At 42.5% G+C, this 12,286-nt stretch overlaps 1 protein-coding gene across 1 annotated transcript in view; it reads left to right on the top strand.

Moving 5' to 3' along the window:
* Nucleotides 1-10,984, top strand: part of GBAS (glioblastoma amplified sequence) — a 24,478-nt gene extending 13,494 nt beyond the window's left edge. The window contains exons 7-9 of the mRNA XM_008580995.1: nt 3,111-3,205; nt 8,433-8,516; nt 9,697-10,984. Coding sequence (XP_008579217.1) covers nt 3,111-3,205; nt 8,433-8,516; nt 9,697-9,761 — 244 coding nt within the window. The 3' untranslated portion in view covers nt 9,762-10,984. The remainder of the gene's footprint in view (nt 1-3,110; nt 3,206-8,432; nt 8,517-9,696) is intronic.
* The last annotated feature ends 1,302 nt before the right edge of the window (nt 10,985-12,286 follow it).

The following is a 12,286-nucleotide window of genomic DNA, read 5'->3' as shown; positions in this document are numbered from 1 at the left end:
ACTGCACACTTGGGCTACATGATGTTTATAAAAATATTTTTCAATAATAAGTTAACCTTAGCTTATTGTAGTTTTTTACTTGATAAACTTAAAAAAAAATTTTTTTAACTTTTTGACTCTTGTAATAACACTTAGCTTAAAACACAAACACATTGTACAGCTGTATAAAAATATTTTATGTCCTCATTCTATAAGTTGTTTTTCTATTTTATAAATTTATTTATTTTTTTCCTTTTAAAATTTTTTTGTTGAAAACTAGGACACACACACGTTAGCCCAGGCTTAACCGGGGTCAGGATCGTCTATTGACGATAACACACATGGAGCTGTCCTCTCCGAGGGTAACGACACCTTCTGGAATGCCTGCTGAAGGACCTGCCTGAGGCTGTTCTACAGTTAACTTTTTTATATATGAGTAGAAAGAATACACTCTGAAACAATGATAAAAAGTATACTATAGTAGACACGTAAACCTGTAACACAGTTGTTAATTGTCATCAAGTATTTTGTACCATTAGAGCACAGTGTTATAACACCAAGGTCAAGGGTTCTGGTTCCCATGCCAGCCAGCCGCCAAAAACCAAACGGAAAAAAAAGTGCACGTACTGTCGTGACTGTGTGTGCTACACTCTTGTATGACTGGCAGCACAGTAGGTTTGTTTACACCAGCGTCACCACACACACATGAGTACTGCGATGTTGCTCTTCAATGGCAATAATGTCACTAGGCAATAGGAATTTTTCAGCTCTGTTATAGTCTTATGGGACCACTGTCCCATGTGCCCTCCATTGACTGAAACTTCTTTATGCTTCATGACTAGTCCTTTTTCAGTTATGAAATTTCTTGCTTTGCATTGAATAATTTCTAAGATCTCTTCCATCTCACACAAATGGTTCTGTGATCTTTATTTCTAATGAATCTTTTCTTCTTGGATCATCAAAGGCTAAATAAGGCAAGTTAGAATTTCTTTTAATCTGAAAACTAAGAAATATTTGATTGCATACTACTATTGTAGGTACTGTTTTATCACGGATTTTTGTTTATGTTTTTTGTTCTTTTGTTTTTGACCTATAACTAATAATTAGTTGATTACAGAATAGGATCACTCACTAGTTTGATTTTTGCATAATACTAGTTAAGACTTGCTCACCATGGAATCCACAGGGATGCACTCAGGTTATTCAGTTATTTAAAAAAAAATCTACGGGGCCAGCCTGTGGCTCACTTGAGAGAGTGTGGTGCTGATAATACCAAGGCCACAGGTTCAGATCCCTATATAGGGATGGCCGGTTAGCTCACTTGGGAGAGGGTGGTGCTGACAACACCAAGTCAAGGGTTAAGATCCCCTTACTGGTCATATTTTTAAAAATTATTTTTAATTTAAAAAATTTAAAAAGCAATCTACAAAGCCAGTTCAGCATTCAATTTACATTTTGGCACATAGGTGACTATTTAAGATGGTCTTCTCCTCTTCAGTAAACTCTTCTGATTATTACCAATCTAAGGCAAGTATGTTTTCTTTGTCTACCATAACTGAATTAGCAAAATTCAGAATGAAATAAGTAATCTGGAATATTTATCACTATCAATGAAAGACAGTTTTATTCCTTCTGAGTTAGAATGCACTTTAATTTGCTTGATTTCAATAATTTATCGATCAGATTTGTAATTTTTGTGAAGATATTGATCTCTTAATTCTAAATGTACGGTTAAAGAATTTAGCATTATTTGTGGGTAACATGAGGGCAATAGCAGAAGATCCCTCCTTTACCACAGAGGAACTTGAAGGCTTGGGGCAGGCCACTTGTGGCACTGAGCTCATGGAGGGTGACAGCAGAGGTGTTCAACGTGACCTTGAGGAGCCCGGCTCCACCATTCACAGCCAGATGCTCTTGCTCTGATTCCAGACTCCACTGTGCCCATGATTCAGTGCCGATGAGGTTTGCCTCCAGTAAGAGAGTACACTGGTCAAGCCAACATAGGCACTTGTCCCTGGAGAGTTCTGTCACTCACTGTAAATATTAGTAGATTAGTGTCCTGCTTTATATGACTCCATCTCTTTTAAATGAATTAGAATGAATCTATCTTCCCAAGTCCTATCAACTCTGGGATGCTGAGGTGATTTTAGGCCAGAGCCTGGGCAGTGTTGAAATAAATTTACTGGGTAACCCATGTGTGGAGCGTCTTGGTAGACTAAACTGCTTCTTCTACATTATTTGAAGCCCGTTCCTTTTTTGCCTTTAATTCTAGAAAACTGCTTTTGGAAAAATAGACACTTTTAAACATTTAGGAATTCATATGCATCATTAAATATAAAAATGAAGTACCTGATGTGAGAAGGAAAGAAGGTGGTTAAATTAAGGAGCTGATAACTTTTGCTGTAGGAAATCTTAAAGAAGTTTGACAAGTGCTCAGTTTTAACCAGTTTAATCACAATTTTATGTTATACACATAGACACAATGTGTATTTGCACTTTCCTCCATATGTAGTAATACATAATGAATGCCTTTAGGTACTTATCTTCCCAATGGCTCTGGTAAGAAAAAGGAAAGCAGAAAACCAGAGGCAGCTTTGTCTAACGGTGGTAGTGATGGCCTAGAGCTCCGTCATCATGGCTCTTCCTGTGCTGCTGTCCAGGAGGCCGCAGAGTCCCTCTTACGATGCCCGAGAGCTTGCCATCTGCCTCTGCGAAGGTGTGATCCCTTCACCCGGTTTGCACCCACCCAGGGCGGTCCCCTGCCTGCCTTGTATGCAGCACTCTGTGCGTCTTGGGTGTTCTATGTCCAGCTTTCCCTCACTTTTGGAGTTGACAAGTCCTATCCTCTGCCAGTTTTCTGGACTATGTCAGGAATCAGCAGCTCAAGCACCTGTTCTCAAATTGCTGTTTGTATTTTTAGCAATCATTAAATACTGTCCACTTCTCACAGAAGTTATTGTAGCTGCATATATGTGCATTTACATTTTACTTACATTAAAATAACTGCATTTGATAGTTTGATAATCGTTAAAAAATAGTCTTCAGTCTGAACAACTTGCCGTGTTTGGAGATGAATGTACTGATTTTTAACTTGCCTAGTTCAGTATCTGAATACTGCTTTTCTCTTACAGGGCTCGTGCAATTCGCTTCAGACAGGACAGTAACGAAGCAGTGGGAGGATTCTTCTCTCAGATTGGGCAGCTGTACATGGTGCATCACCTCTGGGGTGTGTATTTTTTCCTTTGTTTTTGACTTAAGAGTTCATTAGTAAATAAGTTGCACTAGGCAGTGGAATGAATCTCAGTCAGTCACCTTAAATGCTACAGCAGATCTGAGCATCACAGGTGTGGCAAGTGCTGAGCTGGTGCTGAGAGGTGTGATGGGGATGGGAGTGAGAGGTGGCACAGTCAGCTGTGGGAGATAGAGGGTGACAAAGCCATGGAGTGCCTTTCACGGGTGGTCCCAGTTGGTTTCTGGACCAACTTCCCACACTGCCGCAGAGGCAGGCCTGCATTTTATGCAGAGAGGCAGCTCCCACAGCCCTTCCCGGAAGCTCTTCTCTTGTCGCCTTTCTTATCACCACCCAATTTTGTTAGGCACCGTTTTGGTATCTCCCAAGGCCTGGCTCAGATGTTATCCGCTCCCCACGAGTGCATGTCACTCTCCTCCTGAGTGTCTGGAGCCTTGTGTTGTGCTGGGTGTCACAGTTGTGGCTATTCGTGCCTCTCTCTCTGCTAGCACAGGAGCTGCATCTCAGTGACAGCTCGAATAATACTGCCAGCACATTCTGGGCAGAGTTGTAAAAGGTTTTTAAAGTTAAAGGAGGAAAAAAAATAAAATAAAATAAAAATAAAATAAGGGCCGGCCCGGTGGCGCACTGGATAGTGCTCCGCTTGGGAAGCGCAGCGGCACTCCCACCCGAGGGTTCGGATCCCACATACAGACCGGTTCCCGCTCACTGGCTGAGCGAGGCGCGGGAGCAACGCCGAGGGTTGCAATCCCGTTCCCGGTCCCCGGTCCGCTACAGGGGCAACACTGAGGGTTGCGATCCGTTGCCGGACATGGAAAAAGACAAAAAGACAAAAAAAATAAAAATAAAAAAAATAAAGTTAAAGGAGGGCCGGCCCGGTGGCGCACTGCTACAGTGCGCCGCTTGGGAGCGCGGCGGCGCTCCCGCCGAGGGTTCGGATCCCACATACAGACCGGTTCCCGCTCACTGGCTGAGCGAGGCGCGGGAGCAACGCCGAGGGTTGCAATCCCGTTCCCGGTCCCCGGTCCGCTACAGGGGCAACACTGAGGGTTGCGATCCGTTGCCGGACATGGAAAAAGACAAAAAGACAAAAAAAATAAAAATAAAAAAAATAAAGTTAAAGGAGGGCCGGCCCGGTGGCGCACTGCTACAGTGCGCCGCTTGGGAGCGCGGCGGCGCTCCCGCCGAGGGTTCGGATCCCACATACAGACCGGTTCCCGCTCACTGGCTGAGCGAGGCGCGGGAGCAACGCCGAGGGTTGCAATCCCGTTCCCGGTCCCCGGTCCGCTACAGGGGCAACACTGAGGGTTGCGATCCGTTGCCGGACATGGAAAAAGACAAAAAGACAAAAAAAATAAAAATAAAAAAAATAAAGTTAAAGGAGGGCCGGCCCGGTGGCGCACTGCTACAGTGCGCCGCTTGGGAGCGCGGCGGCGCTCCCGCCGAGGGTTCGGATCCCACATACAGACCGGTTCCCGCTCACTGGCTGAGCGAGGCGCGGGAGCAACGCCGAGGGTTGCAATCCCGTTCCCGGTCCCCGGTCCGCTACAGGGGCAACACTGAGGGTTGCGATCCGTTGCCGGACATGGAAAAAGACAAAAAGACAAAAAAAATAAAAATAAAAAAAATAAAGTTAAAGGAGGGCCGGCCCGGTGGCGCACTGCTACAGTGCGCCGCTTGGGAGCGCGGCGGCGCTCCCGCCGAGGGTTCGGATCCCACATACAGACTGGTTCCCGCTCACTGGCTGAGCGAGGGGCGGGCGCAGCACCGAGGGTTGCAATCCCGTTGCTGGTCCCGATCTGGTACGGGCACAACACTGAGGGTTGCGGTCCGTTGCCGGACACGAAAAAAGACAAAAAGGAAAAAAAAAAATAAATAAATAAATAATAAAGTTAAAGGAAAAGCATAATTAATTTCCAGGCCATATCAATAAACTGAGAGCTTTTGGTTTGACCTGTTTGCTTTCAACAAGTGTTGAGACTCCATCTGCCCTGTGTGTTAGCTTCACGGTTTGCAGAGATAGGAATGACAGATCTAACAAGGAATAAAGCAAACGAGTGAATAACCATGGCGTGAGGCAGTGTGTGATAGGTAACATGGGGAGTTGGTTCAGGGTACTCTGGAGACATGAAAGGATATAAAATTACCTGTACTTGGGGAAAATTGTAAAAGAATGTGAGCTACACTTCAGGATCTAGATGGAATTGACAGGTGTTGGTGGAGGGAAGGGCTGGAACCGTGATGGAGACAGGAGGTTATAAGAAGTACTCAGAAAACAACAAATAGTGCAGACTGGCTAAATGGAACCTAAGTCTGAAGGGGTAAGTTGAGGCAAAAATAGTTTTTACATTGTGCTCCTGGAACCCTTCCTGTAGAGTCTGGGGAAGAGACCCATCCTCACTCTCAGCAATCACTCCTTCGACCAAGGCTCCTGTGTTCAGCTCCGCCTCCCACACTGATCTTCCCTCTGCACTGAATGGTAGATGCCGCAACTTCAGCTCCGTAGAACACCAACGGGCAGCACCATCCTGGAAGGCTGGGTTTTCTAGCTAGCTGAGGTTCAACCCTATCAGTATCAGAGTTTTCAAATGTAGTAGGTTTAGAAACAATCTTTGATGTGTTCTGCATTTCCCTGACTTTTGAGATTATACTACATGTAATTTAACCTTTAGGGATTTGAGGTGTGGGTGAAGTAGTTTTTATTATTATTTCAGAAATAGTATATGTTCTGTCTAGAGGATATAAACTGAAAAGTCAGACCCCCGGCTCCTGTTCACCCTCCTGGACCTCCCTGTGCGTAGATGAACACAGGAACTGATGGGTCAGAGCAGATGGAGGAAGCTTGGCCTGTCACCACGTGCTTTGGCACTCTGGTGGGAGTCAAGCCAGGCACGCACTCTGTTCTCATCAGTACCTGTGGCAGGTCTGGGCAGGGACTCCCAGGCAAAGGAACTGCAAACGGGCAGGCACCTGGCATGAGTGGAAGAGCTCTCACTGAGTCTGTGGGGAGCACAGGGCAGATCCCTTAACTCTGTCCCATGGGGGGGACCCAAGGCTTCACAGAGCAGCAGCACGATGAGGAGGAGTCGCCAAAATGCTCTTCCCTGCAGGGGCACCGGCACCAGGAGCCACGCAGTGCGTGAGCATCCATGAGGGGCCACATTGCAGTGTGTTTGTGTCTTTTCAGTCCCTTTCTCCACCTTCCTTTCACACCAAGGTGTCCACTGTTGACCCCAGTCAGTGTCCCAAATATCCACTGCCCAATTCCTACTTTATAGGAAAAAGTATTGAGATATGCAGACATGAATTTTCAATTGCCCCAAAACTTACCCTCAGGTTTCTATATGTTTTAGAGAAAGAGAACCAAGACTTAGCAGGCACCTCTCAGGTGTTGTTTATTTTACTGTTACACAAATCATCACCTTTGATCCTTACAACTGCCCCCACAGATGAGATTCCTGTGGCTCATAGGTGGTAGATAAATCGTCAGGAACCCACAGCTCTTCAGCAGCAGAGCCAGGCATAGGCCTCAGTGTGTCTGGCTCCAAGGCGGGTCAGAGCAGAGCAGGCCTCCTCTTGGCCCTATACCTGATGCTGTCCCTCCCCCGCCGGACTTGTGGCCTTGCTCCCACACCACTCTCAGTCAGGAGCATCCTCAAGTGCTATCTTTATTTATTTATTTTTTTAAAAGATGACCGGTAAGGGGATCTTAACCCTTGTCTTGGTGTTGTCAGCACCACACTCACCCAGTGAGCTAACCGGCCATCCCTATATAGGGATCCGAACCCGTGGCCTTGGTGTTATCAGCACCACACTCTCTCGAGTGAGCCACAGGCCGGCCCTCAAGCGCCATCTTTAAAAAGCCTCCCTAGCCCAAGTGTCCACGACAGATGAATGGATAAACAGAGTGTGGAAGTTACATGCAATAGAACAGTATTCAGCCAAAAAAAGGAATAAAATTTCAGTACATGCTACAACATGGATGAAACTTGAGGACATTATGGGAAAATAAAGCCAAATGCAAAAGGACAAATATTGTATGAATTCACTTAGGTGAGGTACCTAGAAAAAACAGAGCAACAGAGACAATTTAGAACAGAGGTTATCGGGATGGGGGAGGGAGACGTGGTGGTATTGTTTAATGGATGCAGAGTTTTAATTGGGGATGATAAAGTTCTGGAGATGGATGGAAACAGGAGTTGCACAACAGTGAATGCATTTAATGTCACTGAACTATACACTTAGAAATGGTTGGAGTAGTAAATTTTATGTTATGTATATTTTACCACCATAAAAACATTTTTTAATTAAAACTTAAAAAACCTCCCCAACCTGTGTAGAGGGAAATTTGGTTTTAGATAGTTAAATTGGTAGGCCTACGGGAGTAGGTTTTCTTACAGAAAGAAGGAAGTCCTGTGGCACAGGGTGTGTGTCCCGAAACAAACTAGAACTAGGCAGTCTTTTAGTCTTGACCAACACTGCAGACCAAGATGGCTAGCAGGCATTTTCCTGGTGAGTAGTTGAAAGGAACTTGCCCAGATTGGGAATCAGAAACCAAGGCATGCATATGAGACACCTTTTGAAGTGTAGCACATGACACCAAATGCCTGTGTGACGCTTTGACCATGCTGGCCCCTCTGCCTGGAGCACCTTTCTTGGCGTTCCTGTATGTCAGTGATGTCCTTGCCAACCTTTAGGAACCATCTGGTCAAATCACACCTTCCAGGCAGCTCTCCTCGGCCGCCTCCCAGTTCCCCTCATGGATTCTGTCCTCGCCTTCACCACAGCACTCAGCAGGCTTGGGCTGGCCTTTGCTCGGCTCTTTCTCTGCTGCATTGAACACCTTCTCTCGCCCAGATCTGTGTAGCACTTTATAATGTTGAGCAAGATTAAATTTGATATTGCTTATCTGTGGTCTCATGATTTCTAGTTATGCATTTAACATGTTATTGAAGAGTTTCACTTAGTTTGTAAAGATGTATTTTGGATTCACTGAAGAGGATTGTTTTGCTTCTCCCACAAGGCCTAATATCATTTTGCTCATATTAACGAGCACACAGTTTTCTCAGTTCTGTACTAAATGCTCAAAGTAGTCTCTGAGAAAACTAGATGACCAGCTAAGTCAGTATCTTAACAGATGTACTGTTGAACTGTAGGGCATTACATCTCACTCAAGTCTTTCTTTTGTGTGGTTATATTTAAGCTTACAAGGATCTTCAGACCAGGGAAGACATTCGCAATGCAGCATGGCATAAGCACGGCTGGGAGGAATTGGTGTACTATACAGGTAATATTTCAACAGGTGCAAACTATTTGATTATTTTCATACTATTTCAATTATGTTCTTTCTCCCTGAAGCTAATAGGTATTTTTTTTTTTAATAGTATGTTGCTGAGATGGTGAATTAATTATAAGGTTGGTGGGAGGGGAGATAGTCAATTTTTTAATACTTACACAACTTTTTTTTCAATAAAAAATATTTATTCTTTCAAGTATCTATGTTTCTGGTATAGTTTTCAGACCCTCGAATGCTGTAAACTTTACATCATCACCTTTTTTTGTAAATTTCTATACAAGGTTAGTTCAAAAATTTCATGGAAAAATAGTATTGAAAAATAATACAAATCTTTCCATTACCTTTTTGAAGTACCCTCGTATTCTCTGAAAATTATTACACAAATAACATTTTTTCTAAACTTTCCCTTTCTCATCAAAATTGTCATCTCCCAAAAGCATAACTTAATATGTCAATTAAAGAGTTTTGAAATTTAATTTGATAAGTTAGACTTTCCCTATCTACAGTGTACATGCATATATACATACATAGATACATACTGTGAAACCCTGTTTGCTTGATTTTCATAAGAACACAATTAGGCTGAGTACAACCCAGAGGTAAATATCAATCACGTTGCATGTCAAGGATGTTTAAGCCCATATACTATCAAGAAAAGGAAACAATAATTTGTTCTGGAAAAAGGTATTATCTTGTCTTTTAGTTCAAAAAATCATGTGTGATTTTGCTGCTTACTCTTACACTTTCCATCAGTTCCCAGCAGCATTTGTTACTCAGCATTGACAGTTTTACAAGTATAGCATATCTGTTTCTTTGTACACGATACATTCAAACGTAATATTACTTGGTTTTATATAAATTTATTTTAGTTCAAAGAACCTTTCGAGAAATCACCATTTTTCTCACAATATGGGCTTTGCTAATTTCCCACAAATGAAACAAATCTCCAGGTTGGATCTGTTTTAGTTTTTTAACATCTCATGGGATGCTAGCTGATCTATTATTAGCTTGTATATTTCTGCCCATGAGATCAGTCCTATGTTTTCCAAAACTCTATTCTGTTTTCAAGCAGCAGGTCTTCTGAACGTTCTCGGCCACCTATTTGTTAATGTATGTTTACTGTAATGTGTTTGGAAAAGAACAAGCACAATAATCTTGATCCTGTTTTCAGTCCCACTTATTCAGGAAATGGAATCCAGAATCATGATCCCACTGAAGAGTTCGCCTCTCCAGTAAAGCTATAGAATGGAATGTGCCTACATAAATTTATGTGACAAGTATTTGTCATAAACTAATTTTAATTGTATATCAAGTGAAAAAGAAACACTGAAGTGTAAACTGCTGTATATAGCTTATGAGAGACCTCTTTTCTTTAAGATTTACATTATCACAAGAAAGGAAACTATTACAGCTGACTGATTGTAACAGTGCTCTGTAGTCCTCTTTGAAACGTCCCTGTTTGTCGAATATTCCTCATAATACTTAGCCACCCCTTCCTACCCTCCAGGGAAAGAGGGTCCGAATTAAAATTAGAATCATCTCTAAATAACGTTCCCACCATGAGAAAAATTAGCCAGTTCTTTATAAAAAGCAAATCTGTTTTATAATTACAGATTTTTAGGCAAATTTCTTGTATCAGGAAGAAATAGAAATTTTGTCATGTTTCTCTAGCAGTTTTTTGAGTCCCAAACTAGAAACAAATTATGAGTGTATCCAGTACCTGAAAATGTTTTAATTCACTCTCATTTTTAACCAGTCAACATAGTAAACAATTGTCATTACTAAGCTGGTAGAGGTGGACAAGGTGCATTTAATCAGTGATTCAGTCTTCACATAGTTCATCATGATGTCTCTATGTGAGAGAGAAAAAACTGGTTTGAAACTTGTATATCATGTGATTTTGAATGAACATCTCGAATAGCACTAATTTTTGTTTGTAATATTTTTCTGTAACAAGCAAGTAGCACTAGGAAAAGAGGTCTTATTTTGTAAACAATTATTTGTGAGCTCAGACATTTCTCTGTTTAATATTTTAGTAAGCTCACAACAGATACTTCCAAGATCATGTATGAAGAGTGGCGCATGTTGAGATTTAAATTGGTGTAATGGCTGGCCATTTGGCTCACTTCGTTAGAGCGTGATGTTACAACACCAAGGTCAAGGGTTCACATCCCCGTACCAGCCAGCCACCAAAATAAATAAATAAATAAATTGACATAAAGCCACGTACTTTGTCCAGCTCCATTTGATTTAGTATTTTAATATAGTGTGCCAATTTTGTGACTGTAATCATGTGAAAGTCCTGTCAGAATGAAAAATTATGTCTGTCCCACAAATTAAAGAATTTATGTGTAAAAAAAGTGTGAATAAATCTCATATCAAATGTCAAACTTTTACATGTGAATGGTTTTCTCCAAGAACATTTAACAGTCAATAAAATCCTCTTACTTTTCACATACTACATGCTTGGGATCTTTTTTTTTAAGAACTCATGCTGAGAATGACATAGTCAGTTTTACAGAATAGCTTTTCACACAGGATTGAAGGAGGTGAGGAAGTCAGCCAATGTCTGGGGAAAATCCCTCCACACTGAGGGAATGGCTACAGCACTGGCCCTGAGCAGGGTCACGCCTGGTGTGTGCTGAGAACAACAGAGGCCACTGCGGTCGATCAGACAAGATGGGCAGGTGCCCAGCAAGGGGACGGCACTGGGTCAGCAGGGTGTTGCAGGCTCTAAGTGAGATGGGATCTGCTGGAGGCTTTGAGCAGAGGAAGGGCATGATCTGACTCACATGTTAAATGGTGACTTGGCTTATGAGTAGCAGTAGAAGTAGAGAGAATGGTCAGATTGTAGTATATTTTGATGGCAGAGCCAACATGATTTCCTGGACAATTGATTGTGGGGAGTGAATGAAAGAGAAAAGTCAAAAATGAGCTAAGTTTTTGACCAGAGCAACTGGAAGAATGGGGAATGGTGTAGGTCAGATTTGCGGGAGTGAAGATGAGGAGTTCTGTTTTACTCATGTTGAGTCTGAGATGTCTTCCGCACATATCTAGGTAGGGATGTCAGGTATGCAGTTGGCTATGTGAGTCTGGAATGTGGGAGAGCGGTGTGGCCTGGAGATACACATTCACAAATTGTCCGCACATAGAACTGAAAGTGAGGCTAGATGAGCTCACCAAGGCAGCGAGTGCAGCTAGAGAAGAGGACCAAGGTCGGAACTCAGGAAGTGGGTGTCACGGAAGCCAAGAGAAGAAGGTCATCAAGGATGAGCAGATCACCTGTGTCAAATGCTACCAGGAAGCTGGAACAGATGAGGTCTGAAAACTGATCATTAACTCAGCAACACATTGGTCATTGGTGACCTTTGACTAGAACATTCTATTATTAAGCTAGTTTATGAAATCATCACTTTATTTTAGAAATTCCTGCTCAGTTTGTCAAATCCTTTTACTAAACCCCTGTACTAGAATGAATCATATTATTTTGCCCCACTGTTAATTTTCACTGGCAATATTCAAAACTTCCAAATTCACTTTGCATTCGTTTAGGTATAAGTCTGGTAAATACCACTTATACAAACCAACTCACGCATGAGAGGTTTTTAAGTGTGTTACGTAAAGCAAGTGTTCCACCCATTGGACATCCCTACCACTTTTTAAAGCCCTCTTAGAACCCCTTTGCTCTCTTCCAAACAAGAACTTTTTTTTTTTTTTTTTTTTTTTTGTCTTTTGTCTTTTTCCGTGTCCAGCAACGGATC

This window comes from Galeopterus variegatus, unplaced genomic scaffold, assembly GCF_000696425.1.
Source record: "Galeopterus variegatus unplaced genomic scaffold, G_variegatus-3.0.2 Scaffold2230, whole genome shotgun sequence".
Taxonomy (NCBI): Eukaryota; Metazoa; Chordata; class Mammalia; order Dermoptera; family Cynocephalidae; genus Galeopterus; species Galeopterus variegatus.
The sequence above is the reverse complement of the archived record's forward strand: the minus strand, read 5'-3'. Positions and strand labels throughout refer to the sequence as shown.